This window comes from Amia ocellicauda, chromosome 1 (genome assembly GCF_036373705.1).
Source record: "Amia ocellicauda isolate fAmiCal2 chromosome 1, fAmiCal2.hap1, whole genome shotgun sequence".
NCBI classification, from domain to species: Eukaryota; Metazoa; Chordata; class Actinopteri; order Amiiformes; family Amiidae; genus Amia; species Amia ocellicauda.
The window spans coordinates 13,272,060-13,296,624 of record NC_089850.1 but is presented as its reverse complement, the minus strand read 5'-3'; the positions used below and the strand labels follow the sequence as shown (position 1 = coordinate 13,296,624).

General features: G+C 37.1%; 1 protein-coding gene across 3 annotated transcripts in view; it reads left to right on the top strand.

Moving 5' to 3' along the window:
- Nucleotides 1-24,204, top strand: part of col12a1b (collagen, type XII, alpha 1b) — a 75,286-nt gene extending 51,082 nt beyond the window's left edge. The window contains exons 46-66 of one of the 3 annotated variants that reach the window (XM_066723046.1): nucleotides 314-457; nucleotides 586-750; nucleotides 1,091-1,129; nucleotides 1,258-1,396; nucleotides 2,170-2,312; nucleotides 2,723-2,832; nucleotides 8,804-8,962; nucleotides 9,296-9,373; nucleotides 11,081-11,167; nucleotides 11,325-11,378; nucleotides 11,671-11,766; nucleotides 12,508-12,561; nucleotides 13,933-13,986; nucleotides 15,031-15,084; nucleotides 15,840-15,911; nucleotides 18,584-18,619; nucleotides 18,709-18,775; nucleotides 18,927-19,112; nucleotides 19,485-19,562; nucleotides 21,517-21,687; nucleotides 23,228-24,204. In XM_066723046.1, the coding sequence (XP_066579143.1) occupies nucleotides 314-457; nucleotides 586-750; nucleotides 1,091-1,129; nucleotides 1,258-1,396; nucleotides 2,170-2,312; nucleotides 2,723-2,832; nucleotides 8,804-8,962; nucleotides 9,296-9,373; nucleotides 11,081-11,167; nucleotides 11,325-11,378; nucleotides 11,671-11,766; nucleotides 12,508-12,561; nucleotides 13,933-13,986; nucleotides 15,031-15,084; nucleotides 15,840-15,911; nucleotides 18,584-18,619; nucleotides 18,709-18,775; nucleotides 18,927-19,112; nucleotides 19,485-19,562; nucleotides 21,517-21,687; nucleotides 23,228-23,349 (2,108 nt within the window). In that variant the 3' untranslated portion in view covers nucleotides 23,350-24,204. Of the gene's footprint in view, nucleotides 1-313; nucleotides 458-585; nucleotides 751-1,090; nucleotides 1,130-1,257; nucleotides 1,397-2,169; nucleotides 2,313-2,722; nucleotides 2,833-8,803; nucleotides 8,963-9,295; nucleotides 9,374-11,080; nucleotides 11,168-11,324; nucleotides 11,379-11,670; nucleotides 11,767-12,507; nucleotides 12,562-13,932; nucleotides 13,987-15,030; nucleotides 15,085-15,839; nucleotides 15,912-18,583; nucleotides 18,620-18,708; nucleotides 18,776-18,926; nucleotides 19,113-19,484; nucleotides 19,563-21,516; nucleotides 21,688-22,039; nucleotides 23,159-23,194 lie in introns of those variants that run through there. The other 2 variants (XM_066722964.1, XM_066723119.1) reach the window with 2 other exon arrangements.
- The last annotated feature ends 361 nt before the right edge of the window (nucleotides 24,205-24,565 follow it).

Here is a 24,565-nt window from a genome sequence, read left to right as displayed (position 1 = left end):
ATGTACGCAACTCTTTCCAAGTAAATCAATAAATACGTTCTAATTTAAGATCTAGCTCAGTCTCTCAGATGCCTTTATCTTGGCATTGACACTAAATTATTTCCAGAACCCTTTGAATTACATCGAGTAGCAGAAGACAAGTGTCATCACAGAACTGTTAGGATTAACCAATTAATGTGGCACACAAAATTACACTGTCTGGATTTTGTTCTTTTTTCTTGCCCATGTCCTCTTCCCTCATAAAGTTGCACAGCTTTACTGTGGTTGATTGATTGCAAGAACCTAAGACCCTTCCTTGTATTTTGTGTCGTAGGTGTAGCTCTGAAGTACATCGGTGAGAAGGTCCTGACCCCAGAGAATGGAATGAGGAAGAACGTTCCAAAGGTGCTCGTTGTTGTCACCGATGGCCGGTCACAAGATGAAGTGAAGAAAACTGCCCCTGCATTACAGCATGCTGGTAAATATCAGAGATAGCAGTGCAGTGTTTCAGTCGAATGTCTTTCGTACAGATTGTAGTTTGTTTGCTAACGGAGATGTGGACATGGATTACTCAGAGCTGCAATGTTCCTCTTGTTTTTCGTACAGGCTACAGTGTGTTCGTTATTGGAGTTGCTGATGTGGATTACTCAGAGCTGCAGCAGATTGGAAGCAAGCCCAGTGACCGTCATGTCTTTGTCGTGGATGACTTTGACGCTTTTGAAAAGATTCAGGATAATCTCATTACATTCATCTGTGAGACCGCAACCTCAAGTAAGACTTTTTGTTTTTACCTGGAATGATGGTGTATGTGACACTGATGTAACTAATAATGAATAATGAATGATTATTATTATTGTTGTTCTAACTTCATCTTATGTGTGTTCACCCTGTGCTTAGATAGGAATAGCTATGGCTTAGATCCCAATGCTCAGTCAAGTCTTAATTAGCCCATGAACACATTTGACATATCACTCACCACTTGTAACAGCTGTGTATCTGTAAGCTCTTCCATAATTTCCATTATATATAGTTCTTTTAGTTTAAGTGAAGATAGTCAATCTTGAGTCTTTAAAGAATGAATTCTAATATATATTTGTTTTGTGATTTTCAGCTTGTCCTTTGATTTACCTTAATGGGTACACCTCACCAGGTAAGAACAATATTTTTAATGTTGCATTGTTTGCTTTAGTGGTGGTTGTTTCTTTGCTAATTATGGAATGTATCGTTGCTTCTGGTTGTGCTGGCATGACCTCTGACTGGCCGTGTCTCATCTTGCAGGCTTCAGAATGCTTGAGGCGTTCAACCTCACAGACAAGACGTTTGCCTCCGTAAAAGGGGTGTCTATGGAGCCAGGATCTTTCAACAGTTTTACGGCCTACAGGCTCCATAAAAACGCATACCTCTCGCAGCCCACAAAGTAAGTTCTAATCACCATTTTCAGAACGTGATGAGTTAACTCAGCCGTGTACGGTGTGCTGTTGGTCATTATTTTTAATGGTCTTTCCAGGCTACACATTTCAAGGTCCCATTGCTCATATTATCATGTTTTTTGGTCCAGGCTTGTTTATTGTTGCAGCCTGTGAATTAACTGTACGACAAAATCAGTCGTTTTTCATTTCACTACAAAATGAATTAATGTACGTGCGCTAGGTTACAGTGGCACCCAAGAGACCCAGGATGCAATTTACTGGGTCTGCTTAGATATTTTCAGGTTTTAACAGCAACTTGTGTCTATGCTGTGCTTTGTTAATTTTCCCATAATGATCCAAATACTTGTCTGTGTATCTGCACTTAAGAAACATTATAAATCATTATTGCGGAGCAGACAATACTGCATTTAAAAAAATCTGCTTTTAATGTTATTAAAAAGCTATTAATAAGAGGGAGATCAGTAAATGTTGCACAAGATTGGTTTAATAAATAGTCAGTTTTTATGTTGTGGATGCAAGCAGATGTTTAATTAATGACATCTGCATATGGAGTCCCTATAAAACTTTTCTCTGTCATGCCGAAACCACAGTTGAGTATATAGGATAGCAAAGTGAAATGATAGTGAAGCACTGGGAGATGATTCAAACTGTGACAGCACAAAATACATTATAATTATAGTAAAATCTCTGCTTATGAACATTTGCTTTTGCTTCCCAATATGTGCCATTTTATTCACAAGACCTATTTTCTTTCCAACAGAGAGGTCCACCCAGAAGGCCTGCCACCTGCCTACACCCTGATCCTGCTGTTCCGCCTTCTCCCTGACACCCAGACCGAGGCGTTTGACATGTGGCAGATTTCAGATAGCAGCAACAAACCCGAAGTGGGGCTCACAGTTGATCGTAAGGAACTCATGAGCTTCTTCTATGTATCACAGGACTAGCTGCAAGCCAGCTGTGGTTACATTTTTTTTCCCCTCCCGATTCCCTCATGAAACACAAATGTTATAGAGTCGTTTTAATAGGCTCCAGATCCCAGTGCTGCATTGATCTTTTAATAATTACACAAGAACCAAGGCCCAACCTCAGAAAGCATAAGCATTCATAAAATTGGCATGCTACTGCTGTCACTTAGAGGCGAGTGTTTTTGTTTTCAGTAAATTTACATAGTATATTCACTTGGCAGCTTGATAAATACCTATGTCTGTGGTTTTCTCATGCAGTGCTGAGGTTTTTTAGTTTATGAGCTTTGCGTGACATCTCATCTGATGCATCGCTGGAGCACTGTCTAAGCGCTGTCTCTCTCTCTTCAGCTTCCAGCAAAACATTATCTTTTTACAATAAGGACACGAGGGGAGAGATCCAGAAGGTTACGTTTGATAACGATGAAGTGAAGAAAATCTTCCACGGAAGCTTCCACAAGGTAAATGCTTTTTAACGGCGGGATTGTGATGCAAAGCTACTCTGACGGAAAATCACATTTTGAAGGTTTCAAGATATCAGTGCATGGTATTGAAGAACTAGTTAATTAAATTAATCAATCCATCCATTGTGCATCCATTGATACCTAAACATCATTGTTTTGGAAATGTAATAGATAGTCAGCTTGGAAATTGTAGATGGGGATTCTACATTCAAAACGTCCTTGACTTCATGAAGAAGCTATGTTTCATTTAATTACATTTTATTTTAATTTTATTGCAATGTCTTAATAAAGATTTCCTAACCAGAATTGGTATTATTTAGGTGCTTTTTAACCTATGAGGTACACTACTTAATATGTGAAAAATGTGTCGCATAGCTGGATAAATCTTTTGGAATATGGACTATGATGCTGTGATGTGGATGTTATGGAGAAGTAGTTGAATATATCACAGGAATATATGAGTAGGATATGTCCAGTGATGCTAAAGTGGAATTTTACAATAAGCTAATAAGACCATGTGTAGTATATTGTGTTGTCTTCTGGGTAGCTTGTCCTAACTTTGGATACAGACATTAGAAAAATGTCAAAGGTGGCCAACCAAAAATAATGTTGACCCAAAAAGCAATGGTGATTTATATGCTTGGTGATGGACTGTAGGCACTTTGGAGCTCTCTGGAAGTGGTTATATCAATGGATTTATTGATATGAATGCCTGTTGTTTTTGGCATTTCCAAGATTGTGTGTTGAATTGTTTAGCATTGTGTTTGTTTGCTTTTGTTTATTTGTTCATTTCATAATAGAAATGTCTTCATGGTGAAATCACAGACAAACAACATTTGGTTGATTTTTCATCAAGCATATAAATACACAATGTGGTCTACATTCTCGCTCTGGCTTCGGTCCCTCAGTGTTTTTATTTGCAGTCAGTAATAAAACCTTGTCCTGGAAGATGCTGTGTTTGAGGAAGATTTTCACCCTAAAACAGTATGATACAAAAAACGAATTTAAAACAAATGTGGCCCCTGGCAGTGGATTTTGGTTTTCATGTTGAGGGAACAGAATTTTTATTTTTTATCTTTATTTGATTTAAAATGGCATGTCCAATCCAATTAGCTTTAGAATTCTGTGAAATCCGACAGAAGAATCCACAGCACTTACAGTTCATTTGCAAATGAATACTCAAATGGATTCTGTTTTAGTCAAATACATTTCTAAATGTTAAATGGTTACAAAAAAGGAACACAAATAGCCAGGGTTATATGCAGGTGACAGATTCCCCAATATTTCTGGATTCATGGTGCTACACACTTATGTCAATTTATTTTATTTTATTTATGTATTGATTTAAGCCATGCCATCGTATAGAACCTGGCTCAAAACCCTTAACGGGGACTGTGTTTGCCTGCACATGTTTACACAATTCTTCTGGGATAGGATAAGGTGCAGCACTGTAACTTAGCAGCTTCTACTGAGCAGACACTTTGCCTGGCCCGTCGGGATCAGGGGGCCCAAACCACGGCCCTCTGGGTTCAGTGTATCAGAACCTCATAATCAACAGGATCAGTGGGTGAAAAGAGTGGAAGTGTTGAAGTAATAAGTTGTTTTGAAATGGAAATTCACAACTTGGATAAGGCAGTGGAAGGGAAAAAAATGTAAATGGGATATCTGGTTTTGCTAAAGCAAGAATCTCAAATAAATTTACTAATTACCCTTTTTGCTTTTTATCAAACACATATAAAGACTGATATCTAAGGCAATACACAGAGAGAGGATATTTCTAGTCATGCTGACAGATACACATTCTTTACAGAAGATTAGACAAGATCAATCATTCAAGATTGTTCAGTCAGCTTGTAGCAAACTTATATTTATGTATGTCTTCTACTATACATCACAATTTACTGGATTAAAAAGTATTTACTATTATGTTGCTTTTACACATATTGACCTGCTTATGCTATCACAGTCTAAGTATCTTATGTGTTTAAACATGTAGATTGATTTTACTAATGAATATCTTCAAGTAAGTAAACAGGCAAGAAATTATTTCCTTTTACTTTTACATTGGACTAATTCTATTGTATGTGTTGTATACTAGAAACTGGTTTAATTATCATTATTATTATTATTATTATTATTATTATTATTATTATTATTATTATTATTATTATTATTTAAGACTCTTTTGCAGGCTTGCCATTTGGGATTTGGCGCAGGTCTCTGTCACGTGCTTTGAGTAGTTGACCACAGGGAATTCTAGCAGTAGCTCAAAGGTTGGCAACTCTCGCGGTTGGCCTCTTAGCACAGTGTGGTGGATCAGCATTGAATTCTCATTTGTAGCCCAGAAGCTCAGCAGGGGTCTCACCAGAGGGCTGGTGTGTGCCAGAGCCCAGGGTAGTGGGAATGTTTTGTTCCTCATCAATGTCAAAAGTGACAGCAAGGAAATAATTTAAACTGGCAAATGCATGATTTTACATTTCCGATACATTTATCCCCAGGACTGGATTTTGTGTGCATGAATTCTTGTCTTATGCCAACAACACCTGATGAACCACTAATCTTATCAAACTGTCTTATCTTTAACAGTTGCAAATGGATAACAAGAGAGCATGCGTGAGATTTAGTTTTCAAGTGGCAAACAAGTATTTTGGACGTTGGCATACATGGCATAAAAAATGCACAAATCACTTTTTCCTGCCTGTAAAATCTTATACCGGTGAGCATAATTGAATTGGTCTTGGTGGAACTTTTTCTATGATCACTGTGATATACAGCCCGAGTTCTGCTTCAAGGGTTTTTGGGCAAGAAGAATGGATTTTATACTGTAGCATAAAGTCCGTACATTCTAACAACATTGTGTATTTTACATATTGTAGACTGTGTCACCAAATGTATCCCCTGAGCCTGTTTCCCCCATGTAAAATGCACTGTACTTCGCTTATAGAAATAAATAACCAGCTTTATGAAAATAAGGTAAATGTGCAAAACATAAGCCGATACAAACACAAAATGTACAATTATTGAATAATTACAACCAGGATAGTTGCCCTAGCTCCTGCCATATTTAATGCATTTATGCATGTAACAATCATTATTTACTAAATTAAGATATATGTTTCGTTAAAACAATTGAAACTTTTTTTTTCTTTCTTTCTTGTAGATGAGATGAAATGTATCTCTCTTTTGTTTGCAATGACTACAGAAATGGGAAAAAAATGAAATGCATTTAAGTAAAGCCTTATTAGTTGTGTCCTGGCAGTAGGAGGGCATGTGGGAAAACCCTTACAGATTAATGTATTAGTACTGGATAAATTCTTAAGCCTTTAAAGGACACATCGAGGGCACTTTGTTCATGGGCCAAAAACCAGCTCCCTTACAAAGGATATCAAGTACATTTGTGACTAGATAGACACGCTTGTGAACTAAAATAAACTGAGAAAACCATGCATGCTATTTTAGTTTTCAGCAGCAGGCAGTTCCTCTTTCCCATGCGAGGGAGTGTAAAAGGCAAAATTGTCATCCTGTAAGAATCGCTGATATGAAACTGGTATTTTCCATGAACAGGGCACTTTCTTCCAGTTTGCACTTGGAGTTGGCAGCTGCAGAATGTGCTCTTAGTGTTTTGAAGAATGTATACTTTACAGCTTCTTCCAAAAATGTATTTATGAAGCCACTATTTGTTTTTTTAATGGAATAGCACCAATCAAATGTGAATGTATATGACAATCTCTTTAGTTCCTAGCTGTATATGCATCTAAAGGTATATCTAATACAGTGCTAGGCAGACAATGTAACCGGTTCGGCAAGTGATTGATCAGTTATGATATAATCATAATAATTACATATATATATATAAAGCTGAAAAATCAAAGCTTTCCCCTCCCTGGCAGTTGTACTTTCCAATTTCAGTTCCTGATGGTGATTTTATTTGACAGATGATTGTCTTAAAGCTGATTAGGATTTCAGAGCAGTTACTAGGTGGTTACTAGTCATTTCTGAGGTGGCAACTTCTCATGTAGTATGTAATACACTCATTTTGTATAATAAAACTTAGAGTTCAGCTTGCAAATAGGTTGGATACTTTTAGAAAAGGCTTATGCTAATGCCATGATAACGAATGTATATATATTTCATCCTGGTACCAAGTGTCTCCCTCTAGTTGCCTTTCCACGGGCTCCAAACTGCATGCAATCGATCTTAGGTGGTGAACTTGCAACCTTTTGATTGAACTGTAGCTGAAACTAAAGAAACAGTTAAGAGCCTCCAGACCCAGCCAAGGATAATAAAATGGAAGGGGATAAAAATCATGGAAACCTGTCAACAGGGAATAGAGCAAGACAGAATTAGAAACAAAACCATATGCACCATTTGTCTGCACACCCAGGGGCGTCTAGAATTTAAAATGAAATGGTCCACCACAGTGGAACGAATGTGCATGGATAAGGTGTTGCCACATTTGCAATTTCAAGGTTTCGGCAATTTGTAAGAGTTCACCTTTTATGTATTATTTCTCTTATTTGTTGTTTGTTTTGACTTATTTAATAATTTGACATAATGCATGCCTGCTACGCTCTAACAATAAGCAATTAGTCACCTTGTATCAGAAAAATATCCATGTTGCTTTTTGTTGTTTATAACGGCAAGATGTTGCTTTGATACAATGGTGCCATGTTCAGCTTTTTCCATGTCTTCGTTGATGGCTTGTGTAGATTTCTGTTGTTTGCTATACTGTGTGGGAGCACAATCTTATGTTGTTGTTCCTGTACATGTATTGCCTTCTACAATGCTCAAGAAGTCTTCTGGAAAGACTTATCAGCTCATCATATCCACACAGCACCATTGGTAATGCGTGGTCATGGTCTTAAGCTTTATTTAGTATTATTAATCAATCGTTTCATCTCATCTGTCTCAGAGTTATTTTCATTAATCAGAAACCAGACAGTAGGGGAATGTAACTATGCCCACATCATGCATTGCATTTGATTGCACAACGTTTATCATGCTATCTAGCAGTTGCCAGGACCCAGTGGCAGTGGTGCCTTCCCTTCAGAGGAAGTTGAAATTCTGTATTCTGTTACCAAGAAAACTGCAATAAAGCCTTATGTGGTTGCCAGAACTAAAGTTTTTTCCATCAATTTGTTTTATTCCCTATAAGCAAGATGGAAAACCCACAATCTCACAATTACAATTCCCTTAGGGACTGAAAGTCGGTTTTAAAGTGACCAGGAAAAGTTTGGACACAATGCACTTTTGGATGGTAGACCACATAATGACATCATCAGTACGTGGTTTAGTAATACAGGGCAGCACTTGCACTGCCCAATGTTTATAAAGTCGCTTGGATCATGGAAAGACCAAATACCATAGTCATATTTACTTCACAGCAGCTGACATATATGCTTAAGTCTGTACGCATGTACTAACAGAGCTATTCCATGTCCTTATTAAGAGGAAAGGGGATCCCGTCCAGTTTCCAGGATTCTTCATTGAATCACTTATGTTAAATGAAAGCTTTATCGCAGATATTATAACTCAATAGATGCCATTTGTGAGTGACATGCACTTTTGGATTCTTGTATAGACATTTGTTATTCATGTAAAGGCACTGTATTTGTTTTCACTGCTCATTCTGTAAATAGTGATTTGCAGTTTAGATGCAACAACCATAAGATACAGTAGAAAGTTCAGATTGTTTGATGTATTTGATTGATTGATTTTCCTTCCTGTTAGTGCTGGCTATTCAATTTGGAGTAGTGTTCAGTAATGTATCAAGATTAATAGTAACATAAGAGGATACGGGCCATCAACAGGCACTTTTTTATTCCTGTTTGCCATCCAATACCTCCAAGTGATTTGCAGAGCAACAAAATAAACATATGTGATTTGTTCTGGGGTTGTTTGGTTCTATTTAGATTTTTTTTTTGTGTGTGCTGGAAAAGGCATTTATGATCATTTATTTTCTTTGCAGCTTCACATAGCTGTCTCCCCCAAGAGTGTCAAAATAAATGTGGATTGCCAGGAAGTGGCAGAGAAAGAAATCAAGGAAGCCACCAACATTTCTACTGATGGCTATGAAGTTCTTGGCAAAATGGTGAAGTCGAGGGGATCCCAAAGAGAGTCGGCCACAGTGAGTAAAAGCTGACATCACTGTTAAATCAAATCAGATAAAAATGTATTTTTACCACAGCCGCCAAACTGAGTTTATATGATTGCAGGAGCTAGTATTTGTTCTGCTCATTTCTTTTTGTCTTTTTTGTTTCCCCATACTTGGCATACAATTAAATTAAGAGAAGAGATTTTAATTTATGTAAATTATGCCAACGCTGACCCTGTAAACTTTGTGTGGCTCATTCATCATCTGATGCTGTACAGGTTCTACAAATGAATTCATGTTTTTGTTTTTAAATACAAACGCTATATCAAAGACACATGTAACATCCGTTTTCGTTTTGTTGTGCAGTTCCAGCTCCAGATGTTTGATATTGTTTGCAGCTTAGGCTGGACCAGCAGAGACAGATGTTGCGACCTGCCATCAATGGTAAGAAGAGCCGCGATAAAGATCCTTGAAGAAATAAAACCTTACTGATATCCAACAAAAAAAATTACTTAAACCTATCCACTTGACCTTTCTTTTTTCTCTCACTCTTCAACAGACAGTCATTCTAAACCAGAATTTAACAGTCAATTACAGTCTCTAATGAAGTGGGTTAAAAGGCTTTAAACACTTGCTATTTGTTTCTGTCATTAAAAATCCTGCCCAGCTATTAAAATGACCTGCTGTGAGGATGTAAGCTGAAGTGTACATTTGTGTTTGTGACAGAGGATGAGTAGCTTTGCTCAAATGCACAAATATACAGTAAAATTGGACTTTCATTGCACTTTCTATATTTTTAGCATGTCTAGAATAATTGTATTATGAAATGTACTGGACCCTTTTGTTTTCGTAATGATTGAATAATGTGCACGTGCTAAATAACACCTCTTTTATATTATAAAATATCATCAACTGATCACCTCTCACTTATACAGAGTGATGTTTTCTTCATCTGAAGGAGAACTCAGACTTAAATTCTTTCGACATCGCATAATGCAATCAGGCGCAGGGCTGACAAAGCTGCACATGTAAAATTTGATTTCCCTCAGGAGATGCTTAAGAAACAAGGATTCAAGGTTATGCTATGCTCATACAGCCAGGGAAATTCTTGCTATAAAGCACAATGCTCAACACAATGTCTTTCAATGGCTTCTGTGCTATTGCCATTTACAATACTTCGGTTAAAAGTGTATTAAAAACTTTTATGCACATTTTCTGATGCTCTATGGGATCTGAATGTCATAACAGGACCATTTTAATATCATATGTGACAAAAAACAAACAATATAATAGAAAAACTCAATCAGTCGAGTTCAGCAGCAGAAAATTAGATTACATTTCAAGTCATATTTTTCTAAAACCAAATATTTATCAGAATATTGGTTTTCAAACAATTTCAGCATGTTGGCCAGTGTGTAAAGACTCCACAGTTTTAGTTTGAATTGGACGCATAAATCACAATGTAACAACAATGTAAGCAAGACAGCCGGTGCAGTGTATATAGTGTGGTCTCTAAGTCTTTTATGCATCGCTGTTAATCATGCTATTTGGACACTTGGCACTGCTCAGTTGGTTCTGGGATTTCTCACTTGCAATCCCTTGTGAGATCTCCAAACACACACGTGGTTGAACATGCATAAAGGCAGCCATTGTTTGTGGACTTCATTGTCACATTTTTTACGTTTTTTAAGGCACTGTAGCGTCTGGTTCCTCATGGTCTCTTCATGGTCAGACTTTAGTCTTTATTTATATACTTTAATTTCAATCTCAGAATTGTTTTTTAAATACAATGATCTCCATTTTCTTATCTAAATAAATCTAAAAAAGCCAGATTGTGTTTAAGAGCTCAGGTCAACAATGATAGTCTTGACGCATGTTTCCAAGAAGAATCTGTCCATAGTTGCATTTGGGAGCTCAACATCTCAATATTTCGGCAAATCACAGATTCCATATATTTGGATACATGGAGAAATATGGCAATCTCTATGTTGACTGCATGACCCATTTTAGTCAGACTATGCAGAGCTGGCAATCAACCTGGATATATACTCTGTACAATATTGGAAATACCAAAGAGTCTTTTGATGTCTTTTGGGACTTAGGCTTATCTACTATGTAATGTATGTAATTTATCTTTTTTTATTTTTTAAGAGAGAAGAGGCGAAATGTCCCGCTCTGCCTCATGCCTGCACCTGTGCTCAGGACAGCATTGGGCCACCGGGCCCTGCTGGACCTCCGGTAAGGATTTCACATCTCGGTCATTCTCTTTGTGTAGTACGTTTTGCTGCTGTTGTTAATAAGCTATGCCCTTAAATCATAACTATATAGACACAATCAGTAAGTGTAATACTAAGCATGGCTTCTATTCATCAACTCAATGCTCTTTTCTTTCCAGGGGGGACCTGGTAGCAAAGGACCTCGAGGTGAAAGAGGAGAAACTGGCCAAGCTGTAAGTAGCTCGCTGACCCAATTTGTGACCCAAATGTGTAAACTCAATTTCAGTTAATTTTTAAGGCTTTTCTTAGGTGTAACTGGAAAAAATACTGTAAATAAATGTCTCTAGACAAAATCACCAGAATTCAGAATAATTTGAAAACCTTATTATTGAAGAACCATCACCCTCACGAAACACAAAACAAACATGCAAAGAAATTAAACTTTTTCTACCAACTGTATTATGTATCCACAATAGAAAGTGTGTAATCCCTTAATTATATGTAATACATACTTATTTCTGATAGGGCCCAGTCGGCACACGTGGGGAGCCAGGGTTACCAGGCCCTATGGGACTTCCAGGCCCTCAAGGACCCAATGGACTGTCTATTCCAGGAGAACCGGTAAGTGGTTGATACAGCAGCGCCTGGAAAATACATTAGGAGGTGGAAATAATAATACAAAAAAACGTTACCATTCAGTAAGATTAGTATTTAAGTTTTAAATCACTACCTCTGCTTATTTATATTTTTCACAATGACAAAAACTGAAATGAGGATTGCGTTACATGTTTATTTTATAATTTACAGGACATGGGTTTTGGTCCATAGATCCTGCTCTTGCATTCCTTCATGTCTGGATTATATAGTCAGTAGCTGAGGGCTTTATACCATTAGCATAAATCACTGCCCTCCCCAATTCAAAAACATCACAGTGTTGAAATATTAGGAAATATTTCATGTGATATTTGAGACCCACTCCAGCATTACAAAACAAAACACTTTTACCTAGTTAGTGCAGCTCAAATGCTGCTGGATCAAGGAGAAATTCTTACCACTGTTTTTAAAATTTCCTGGAGCATACCCAACCAGACTCATAAACTTCTTTTTTTTTATTTAAGCTTTTTTCCCATATTTTTTTCCCTTTCCTTCCGAAAGATGAGTAACCACTGTGGTATTTCAAGATTTACATGGTTCAGACCAGTAGATATCAACATCTCCGCACCATGTCAAATACATTATTTAAATTATTTATAGTTGGCTTATTGTGGCTTACACATAGCTCTAGTAAGTATTACATTCATTTGAAATAGCAGAGGCTGTTAACATTGTCTTTTCCTTTTCATTCTCTCTTTATTAACACAGGGTCGGCAAGGACCGAAAGGTGATGCTGGTGATCCGGGCCTACCTGGACGTTCAGTGAGTACTGCTTTCAATTACAGCTTTAACTGTGTTGTTGCAAAGGAAACAGTAGATAATCCTTTATGTGCAATAATGCTACTGTTCTGGATCGTCTCCACATGGCACGCTTCAGACAATATTCCAAAGGGGAAACAATCACTAAGTAGCTATAACTACCAGACGTTTCAAAACACTAACATTTAACTTTATTTCCATTAATCTGAATTGTAAAGTAATCATTTTAGCATTTTCTTGCAGGATGAATTGGGCAGGAGCCAACAACTTCCCACTGATATCTCTTAAAAAATGTTTATTTAATGCATTTTGTTGGCGGCTGAATTGTGCGTATAAAACAGGGCTCTCAAAACTGAGACTTAGATGGCCATACCACATTTTGACCATGTAAAATACAGTTTCAGCAAAATTGTGGAACAGATCTGGAGCATTGCTGGTCCCTCATAGAAGTAACCTGTTCTTTGGAGTGTTGAAGGACTGTTTAGAAATGATGGACATCAGTGACTGGATACAAGGCCTCTTCACTGACGAAACCAGATTATGACTGTATAGCTGTGGTGCCTCTTTTTGTTGCTCAACATAACATGATAGATATGGCAAAGAATATATAATTGTATTTCCTGGAATACCCATAAAGGGAAATCCTTCATTTGACCTTATGCTAGTGTAGTCAACCCAGGCTTCCTGATGACATTGGCTGCCCATTTCCAGCAAGGATCATCAGTTGTTATTCATTGCAGGACACGTTGGAGAGGATGGGTTTCTCTGTAGCTAGAAGTAGCAATAGGCATCTGTTCCTTCTAAGCCAAGTCTATGAAAGAGCCCCAGGGTGCCCTTAAACAGTTATGAGGAAGTGTCAAAATAACATTGTGTCATGTGACAGACAGCATTGATAATTCTGGAGGTTGTAGCAATTATCGTTGTTAACAGCATCTGCCTAACGACATTTTTAATGTAAATGATTGCACTGGTTAAACAGTACTATTGTATATTAACACAATCAGCCATTCAATTAACACCACAAACACCTCTTGAAAACCTGTATTCCTACTCCAAGTGTAGGACAGATCAGTGGGGTTGCCCTGAGCAAAACATTCATTTAATGACCCTCCAAGTATGCAGACCAGGTTTCTGAAGACCAATAAAACGTATCTGGTACAAATTACACCCTTTGTAAATCTTGTGCTGCACATTAAAGGGGAGCCGGAAGAGACAAGAAAAGTTCAGAGCACAACTTCACAATAAAAAATGATTTAATGCCATTGTAGACACTGACATTACAGGGGGAACCAAAGTGGTTTCAATGATTTGGTCAAAGGTAAATGTCTTCTATGGGTGTTGGTTATGTGAAATGTTTTGTTGTTATTTTTCTAGGGACCTCCTGGCCCACCTGGACCATTAGGACCTGTTGGCCCAGTAGGAGGAAGGGTAAGAGTCTGTTGCTCTGCAGAAGGTTTGGTAAAGCACATGCTATGTTGGGAATGATAGTGTGTGCTTTAATTCACCTTGGTTATGTAGGCATTACTAACATGATTATTACAAGATATTAAGTATTTGAGCCTTTTCTTGCATGTATGCTTAGTCTGGTTTTAAAGGGAAAGACCATTATGCCTGAAGCAGGACAATTAAAGCGCAGCTGGTCTGCTGTTGACTGCAACACAGGAAACGAATGTAATGTTTATTAAACACAAGAATTTGGAAACACTTATTTCAGGTTATCATTAGATCTGTCAGACAGTGAAAGTACTTTCAAGAATAAAAATTTAAAAAATCAGTAAATTACCTAGACAAATACTTAAAAATTGTAAAGCATCTATTTATACTAGAATTTCTAATTAACTGTTTATACTGATGTTTCAAATGCAATTTGAATAGTTTAAAAATATGCTTTTGAATTTCTAAAGAAACACGTCTCAATCCAAATGGGATCAAATCAAAGCTGTAAATATGCTGTAGATGCATTTTACAGTGTAGACCTGTGATTAATCCAAAACATCTTTCTAGGTCTGTGCTGCATAACTCTGGTCCTGGAGGGGCTGCAATCGCCATTAATACATATTTGGCATTGATTCCACCAATTTCCAGCATGTTTGTGTTAAGATAAAGAGAAGTGATCCTGGTACAGACCATGAGGCACCCCTTTAAATATGTAGGCACGGTTTCCCTTAAATATATATAAATATATCCAGCAATTGTCCATTCTTTATTATGGCGTTTTTTTGAAGGTCAGAGCAGATATAGTGTATATCGGTGTACAGTACAGAGTCTGGTGGCACAGATACTGATTCCTTGACAGCTAAATGCAACTGAATGAGTCCTCTTCTAGCAGAGAAAATAAACACACAGAATGTATCAATAAAAAAATAGGACAGATTTCTTAAATCAGTGAAACTATTCCTGGTGAAATAAGGCTATTCAATTAATATTCTATTGTGTTCTTCAGTAACTTTATTTTATTTTTTTTCTATGTAGGGACCTCAAGGAAAGGAAGGGCCTGCGGGACCCAGGGGCCCACCTGGACCAATGGTAAGTAATATAAAAACAAAGAAATAGTAAAAGAATTTCGATGTGGCAAAGAAACCACTTTAAATGTTTACTTAACATGAATCAATTCGTTTCTGGTTTGAGAGTTAAATCATAATAATGTGTACAGATAGTGGCAGCTCTCTGTTTCACACAATAAAGCCTGGATTCAATTTTCTGTCCCGTTAGTTTGTTTAGCCCTGATTCAATTGTCCCATTAAAGCAAGACGCATTCTGCCAAGAAACCTGCTTGTTAAACATCTATATCCCATTCAGAATTCTTAGTAATATAACTAGCAGCAAACTGTACCTTAATTCAAATTTATACTAAGCTTAATGTGAATTTGAAATTGCAGTGTACAGGAGGATGCCATTAGCAAGATAATATACAAGTTTATTGTTTGACCACCCAACATGTACAACTGAGAAGTTTGCTTCTTTCAAACTAGTTATTAAAGCAATTGAATTATGTCTTAGATGGGACATGAAGGATGCCAAAGCAGAGAAGAAGAGAGAATAAATGTTGGCTCCCAAATAATAATATTGCTGAATAGCTTAACTTGTAGGAAGCTGAAATCTGTGCGTTATAATTCAGCAGATCTTTTTACAGTTGTGTTCAACTCTCAGACAGCCTGGGATATAGCCAATATGATACAGTACTTTTATTTTCAACTTATTTACCATACAGAGACTCAGAGTCATATAATTGACTGTTTTATGTCAATGTGAAGGGTTAATTGTTTTCTCTACTTTATTAGGGGGCTCCGGGATCACCTGGCATGCCTGGATCAAGTGGGAAAACAGGGAAACCAGGAGACTCAGGGCAGCCTGTAAGTGCAATTTTCCATTACTGCAGCACCGAAGACTTTAGAAATGGCATAAATCATTCTGCTTTAGCTTTTCTTGTCACAGGCTGTTACTCAGAACATTGAAACATCTTGGAAGTTAGGTGTTCCAGGAGCCAATGCAACAATGTCACATAACCATGGCATATTGTGTTTGGCATGTCAAATTGCAGTGAGGAAAGGGCGCTTCCTCAGTGTATAAGGTTATTCAAACCAACATCAACACCTACTTTGTAATACAGAGAATGCAAAAGGACCCTCTTGCCAATTGAACACACACTGTACGTTTCATAAATGTTCTTTTCAAAACTAGAAAATAAATCATGGCTGGTGTTTAGGGTGGGGGATCAACATCATTAAAAGTATACAAAAACATAAACAAACAGCTCCAGGCTTGTATCATATAACACAACAGTACAAATACTCCTTACAGATAGTGTATAAAACAACAAAATAATGTAAGTCATAATTTTGATTTATGACCCCCTTGTTTCAAGTAGATATTTCCAAAGCCAGGCCTGTGTGTATATTCAAAAATAACATTACAGAACAATGTCTTCATATTCATAATTATGTTTTACTAGATTTGCTAAACTTTGTGGTGAGATACATATTCTGAATATAGAAAGTCACACAGTCTGAAGCTCTTCACATTGCTGTAGTTCATTCTCATTGGTGTCAAGTTTGATCTCATATCCTTGTGTGTAACAAACTACAGAGGGTGTGCAACAGGTAGTACATAATACTACCCACTCTTTCGTGTTAGGAGAGTTTATATAGACTTAACACAGTTATCTTATTTCACATTCTGTATAATGGCCCTTGGACATATATCCAGGAATACATCAAACCAAATCCAACATCTTTTATTTTTAATTGTTCTACAAATATCACTGATAATTCAAGTAAAAACAATAATGATAATCAAAATATATTGCTCAGACAAAAGCGAGCTGAAATCACATTAACCAAAGGCTACAGTGATTGAAGGACTAATTGAGCATAACGGCTTTTGCGTTATTAATACACGTGTTTAGGACAAGGTGTGATTCATTTTTTGGCATAGCCTGTTGTAAATAGCTCAGTACTCAATGTGTAATCTGGGTCTGTCCTGTGTATAACATGCAATTCAGTGTTGGAACTTCTTCCATGTTAGAACACAGCCTGACTGAAAGGGCATTGTGCCACATTTGAAAATTATCTTACAGGATTAGTAAGCAATTGGGCTCCTGCAGGAATAATAAATAAATTTGCATTATTAAGTGGAATTAAACAGATAGTTCCAATGTGTTACAAGACTGCATACCACTTGTAGTAAATACAGCTTTTAGCCAAATGATGCATACTATGGGAAACCATATATAATGGTGAAGAAATGGAAACTTCTAGCCTAGGATTCAAGGACTCCAATGAGTAGTGCCATTTGTCTAGCATATCACAATGGAAATTGTTGTTTTTGCCCAATTTGGATGCATCCAAAATGGTCACCGACTCTCTCGTCTTATCTTCTATCTGAGCTATCAGTTTTTTCACTAAACTTATGATGTGATTTAAATGGGTCAGTTTAACATCCATGTCAGCTTGGAGTCGTGCATTTCTTTAGCTAGTATAAGATGAATGCTGTAAATGATCCACTAAGTCCTGGAACAAAACAGATGTGTCTGGTCAAGCAGAAACTGCAGCATGATTCATATACATGTTTCAAACTGTTATTTCTCAATGATAAATCAACTAAGCAACAAATTAGCAGCAGATAAATACACTGGAGATGTATTTCAAATTTTAGATTTCAATAACTATTAAAATAACCTGTATTTAAATTATGTAATTAGTCATATCAATTATTTAAATATACATCCCAGTTTTGTGTGTTGGTCGTGCTGGATATCATCATCATCACCATCATAATTATCATTATTATGATTACCATACTACTACCATAATTCTCTGGGAAGACCTTTTTTTTTATTTGGGAGTAATATTTTCCATGTTACACCAGGATGGCCAAAACCTACACACTACCTATTTACATGCAACTTTCAGTGCAATCAAGTTAACTTGGAAAATCTCCAGTGCAAAGCCAAATAAACTCTGGTGTGATGAGGCTGGACACATGGGATTTAAATTCACTTGGGGTTGAGCTGTTATTCATTAGCAACTTGTATTGTGTAAAACCAACCAAAGCAAAATTGCAACATTACTCAGTTTTCAAGTGAATCTGTCCCTAAGAACAAGGTGCAAATAGGCCTGCAAATAATCCAATGGAGCCAAAAACAGAGTACCTGACATCCTGTAAAGACCAGAGTCTGCAACCATAGCAGGACCTCCAACACCAGGGAAACAACTTTGTTATGTAGCAAAAAAATAAAAAATAAAAAGTTTATTTAGACCATGTTATTTATTTCTTGTATTTTGTATTCATTCTCAACATCAGCAAACAGCAATATCCTGTTCCAGAAATATCCCCATGCGCTTTCTGTATTGATGGAGAATGGTTTCAATCCAGTCAAAGTTTCCCTTGATACAGTTATGTATGAGTGTATTGTTGTTTCTTGGCTGTAGCAATATCTGACACCTAATTCTATGCTAAATATACTCACTTAAATATTTCACTTGAGAATGTCTATATACTTGTTTCTTTCTTCTTCATAATACAGGGGCCAGCTGGCATGAAAGGAGAGAAAGGGGAGAGGGTGAGTATAATTGTGGTGTTTTTTTTGTGTGCGCTGGTGTTTTGAGGAGCACGTATGACTTGATCCTAATCAAAAACTGCTTCTTGCAGGGAGACTTTGCATCCCAGAATATGATGCGCTCGATTGCCAGACAAGTCTGTGAGCAGCTGATGAATGGTGAGGCCCTACTTCAGCAGTTTGGTGCAATTCTTGTTAATACACCCTGTGGAGACTCGAGTACAAATATACAGATATATATTACAAAGAACTATGAATGGTTTATGAGGTTCTTACCTCCTGTTTTGTACTTGTTCTTTTGTGTTTTTAGGCCAAATGAGCAGGATTGACACTATGCTGAACCAAATTCCCAATGGCTATGTTACTCGCAACAACCCCGGCCCTCCTGGCCCCCCTGGTCCCCCTGGCAGTTCTGGTCCTCAAGGTGAACAAGGACAAGCAGGCCAGAACGGATTCCCAGGAAGTCCAGGCACACCTGGCCGCCCAGGAGACAGAGGTGCGTATCAAAAAAGCAAGACGTGGAACTGGTCCCATGTAGAGCAAAGCCAATGATCAGAATAGCCAGTCAGGAGAGCAATATCTGTAGGGCATACTGAGGAAAAAAACTAAACATCCCAGAGCATGTGTGGCGAGTTATTTCATAACTTTATCAGTTTTGGAATATAAAGTCATATTTATGACATTGTTATGTCCAGTTTCATGTCAATATCTTGTGGTTATTTTCTGTGTTGTGTCGCATTACATGTTTTCCATAGCTACGCCAAGTGGATGTTACTTTCCTCTGCTCACCAGTGCAGATGTCCTCATTTGCCAACCGTTTGCATGATTGAAATGTTCTTCTCTTGACTGTTCTTGGTGTCGTTAATAGGTCCACCAGGAGAGAAGGGTGAACGGGGCAGTCCAGGAAAAGGAACCCAGGGACAACGAGGTTTAACTGGACCGCCTGGTACGTATTTCAGCATCAGATGCCAATATTTAGAATGACAAAAGCCACATACACTTTTGGGTAATTTCTGGGTAATTAATTGCTTCCATCTTGCATAACAGCACTGTGGAGCCACATGGTTCTCTGTGTGCCTTTTACCCATTACCTATAACAGCTGGCACCAGCATGGCTTTGCTGGAGAGCTTTCACAGTGATGGATAAAGCATTAACCAGCATCCCATCAATCTTCTTAAACCTTGTGTTTAAAAAAAGAATAATGTGCCTGCCAATTATAATCATTGCTTAGATGATGTGAGAAGGCTTTTGATCGTCCTGAAACCATACAGAAAATCCAATATACATGTATCATTTGTTTACAGAGGCAAATATTTTAGATTTAGTAACAATATCATACATTGTTATTATAGTAATGTATTTACATGATATTTAATGCTTGTTGTTGGGCCAGTAAGAAACATCTATCTTTTATATAATCACAATATTACTCAGTTATGATTTTAAATACTGCACTCAATGCAATTTACAAAAACTGAAAAATGTACAAAAACAGATTTATCTTTCTTATTGGAGATGTGTAGTTTATGCATACGATTACCCTCCATAGAGAGGTTCATAGGTTTTCTGATTTCTTATGAGTTGTGAAATACTGGAAATGCAGTCAAGAAACATACTTTGGATGCTTGAGATTATCTGGAAGCTAAAAAACCATAATGAAAGAACTCATCCAGGCTTGTCTAAATTAAATTAATTTAGCATGAAAGAAAGTGAATCTCTCAAAACAGCCCCAACATCATTCCAACAAAATATGTTGCAACGTTTTAATCTAACCAAATTATGAAATCAAGCTGTTCAAGTTTCACTGGAGCTTATTTCTATTGGCAGGCCATTTTCCTCACTTCTTAGAAGACAAAAAACAAAGCTAGGCTTCATAATTCATAATTCATAATTGGAGATGATCCAAGTTTGTATTTGTTTTTCATACACTTTTTCTAATTATGCTTGGACAATATCAACTTCTGTTACTTTTCATTTTCCTAATCCATTTATCTTTTTCTTAAACTGTAAAACTACACCCCATGCCAGACAAAATGTATATTGTGTGGTCAGTGTGGCCTAAAAAATTGTCACCACTGCATGTAAACACAGAGTGATCCATTCTTTAGAAGAACTTTTGTCAAATTCAGGCAGCTATGAAATCACTAGCCTTTTTGCTTCCAGTCATGTGACCTAGTTTTATGATCAGTTATGAATGTGCTGGCAATGAGTAATTTTCTTGGAGATACATTTTAGCATGGCTTCCTTTTATCAGTGCGGCCATACGGTCTTCATATTCGTTTTTAACCCCCAGTTGATACAACCTTTAATTTCTGTAAACTATAATTCAACAAAATCATGACTTCACCCACCCAGGAGGGTCGTTTGGTGGTGGGGGGAGTGGAGCTAATATAGTCATACACTTAATTGTAATACAGTGTGCTTGTCTGAGGCACTGGGTCTCCAGAGCCTTTCCTATCACACAGGGAGTGGAAAAAAGCATGCAATTCTTTGATGTCTACAACATGGGTCAAACGGTGCCAAGTCTGTTTCCGTGAAAAGAGAGAAATGAAATTGCCTACAAGTAGGGGAAGCTAGTGGTGATGAGTCATTGTTCGGAGGCTAATCATATTGTTGTACAATGAGTTTTCTCTCGAGGCTTCATTGACAACATATGTGAGGATTTGATAGAGAGAGTGAGAGAGAGAGAAATTCCATAGTAGGTTTATATCGTCTAGACGGAAAGGAGAAAAGAGTGCCAGTAACTCAAACGAGCACTGTTTCTTTTCCTTTTTTCTCCTTCTAATTGAACAGTCTAAATATTTAAATTACAGTGGCATAAACCAATTTTTTCTCTGACTCTGAGGGGAGATGTGAGGATGATGTCAGGTGGTTATAAGTGTTTGTTTTGAATCCCCAGGCCCACCAGGAGAATCTCGAACTGGCCCACCAGGTCCTCAAGGCTCAACAGGGCCTCGTGGTCCACCTGGTCGCCAGGGCCAGGCAGGAGTCAGGGGGCCACCCGGTCCCCCAGGTTACTGTGACTCTTCACAGTGTGTTGGCATTCCTTACAATGGTCAAGGATACCCAGGTACGTTAAATTATCCATAAACCTGAAGCTGCTCCTAAAGCACAAATTGCATAACTCTTGTACATGAAGGCATTCTATAATTTTGAAAGGGTTAAGATTTAACATACCTTTCAGTGTATTTATCTTTTCTAGAGCATACAGTACTGTATTACGAATGCCATTTTATACTTAATTTTCCAGTGTTTGTGGTTTGTTGTGTGGGATTAGTTTTACTATATTAATGTATACACTATTACATGATGTTCTGTTTTAGCTGCCATCATTTTTTCATCACCTCATTTAGAAAAGTTTTTTTCATTTTTTTTTCTTTTATTTTCTACTGAAAACTAACATGCTCTTTAACCTGTTTCAGGTTCGGCATAGTAAATTTTCTAGGTCGCCTGTGCTGCTTACATTTTGAAATCCTGAAAGTCCTGTTTCTGAGATACTTGCTCACGTGCTTATGAGCCTTTAAGGATAATCCCCATGGAAATGATTAATGAACATTGTTGACCGTCATAAAGGAGAGGACTCATACTAACAACACTTTTCAGCTACTTTATCAGACAAGCAACAGCGATGGCATCGTAGTGAGCCTGTTTGCATCTTGAACCAATAAAGCAAACACAAAGAAGCATATTTCAGCAAAGGAGCATGTCAAACTACTAACAAGGTGGATTCGTAACCAAGAACCAAAGTGTTAATATGGTAATCTAGAAGTGTTATCTGTAAATAAACTAATTGTGCCTTGTAAATGATTCTGTGGGAATCACATTCACTAAAATCAGTTAACATCTTTAATGAGCTTCTGCATATAACCTTCTGCTTGCTGAATGCCAACATAACCTCCTTTGTTGATGCCTAAATTGGTTTACTCCACCTTTGCTCAGGTCCAAATTAAAGCACGTGCCATTAGGCCTAGGAGTTTTTTATGGTATGTTTGCAATATGAATGCTGAAAGGTCCCCCCCCCAATAATTTTTGCATTGTTTTGCTGTAGTAACTCGTGTTCCTCCGGCACCAGCCATGTTTTAAGGAATAGTGCCAGAATTTCATACGTATATAAAGGCTGGAGGTAGAATGATTACTTGACCAATATTTTAATTCTTTAGAGGAACATATTACAGCATATATATGCCACTCGTCTATATATATATTTCTCCTTTTATCATTTGGATTTATTTTTTTATTTTTTCTATGGCACGTACTTGTACCTAAACATTATTTTTCAAAAATTCGAATCTGTTTTATACTGCTTTGCATATATATATATATATATATATATATATATATATATATATACACACTACAACCAGCAACACAGTATTCTAATGTTTACAAATACATGTATTATTTCTGCCTCTCAAACAATAAGCTATGCCATTAAAAAAAAAAATCATCCACTGTAATAAGTTGTTACCATTGAGTTTTCATCAACAATTAAATTAAGCAATATCTAGTCTGTGTGCATGTGGAGTTACAACTGCAGATGGTCTTGATTTTCAATTGGAAAAAATATTCCCAACCAGAACCATACCCGCCTGAGCCCGAAACCTATGTAGTTTCCATTCCAGAGGAGCAGCCCGACGACTATGAAACAGAAATACAGTCCCCCGGTTATTCGCGAAACCAGCGCGGAAAGAGGTCACTATCAAGACAGCAATACGCAAGGATAGCACCATAAAAAAAAACAGGATTGTGTTCTTTTTATGGGAAGTCATTTGCTATTTTCACACATGCTGGTGTTGACAGAATTGGAAGGAAATGTATGAGGGTTTGATACATTTCATAGACGCATGTGTACATTTAGCGAACAAAAGAAATGGCCAAAACATACAACGCAAAACAAAACCCAAACATTATTTCTTAAATGAAACAACCTGTGAGCTTGCTATATGTTCCCTTAAAGTGTCTTTGCTTGTAATATAACTGCCTTAAGTGTATACTAAAGAGTCTAATGTTTAATGCTCTCATCATGTCAAATTCAGCATTTTAAAACATCCGGAAGAAAGGTTACATTTGTTTGCAGCATGAGGGTATCTAGCAATAAATGGCATGGATCCTTCCCCTTTTGTACATCACCACAAATGTCTTATTGTAAAGCTGTTTGTTGTTGTAATGGAATTATATATTTTGCCTCTTTATCTGTCATTGTAAAGAGGAGACTTTGTACAAGATCTACCTACAGTTCACAAAACGTCAATACAGCAGTTAAACATGACTTTCATTTTGTTATTTTAGACTAAATATTTAAGTTTTATTATACCAACTCACAGCTGATTTTACCAAAGGTGGAATTGCATGTCTGTGTTGTATATTTAGTATGACTGTTAAATTTTTTTATCAGAATATAGGATGTTTTTTTTTGGTTTGTTTTTTTCAGCGATATTCAATGCAGTTTGAATTTGTGTGCAAGACTATGGACATAGAATTGCTTCTTTCATGTTTTTAACTGCAAATTGTGAATTTCACAGCCTTATTTTCTTATTTATTTCTGAAACAGAAGAGGCATTTTTCAATAAAACTACTGAAAATGTAACCTGTGTCGAGTTCCTTATTTGAATTCTCTACATTAACCCTTAAGAACCCAGTAGGACATGTCTTAAACATTTCAAAGGCTTAAAGAAAATATACTGTCCCCATCCCCCATTTACCAGACCTCTTTTTGTGACATTTACATGACCTAAGGGCTAAAAAGACACTGTGAAAGTGTCCTCATATGTGGTGCATGTTTTAAATGGATCATATTGATTCAATGCATGGTTTTACACAGACTTCAAAGAGAGAAAACCATGGCTAGTTAATGTGAAACATATACTGTCGTCTTAGTATCGTTAGCTTGATGGGTCACAAAGCTCGTTATCCAGAGACATACTAAGCTTTTCAGTACATCTTATTCC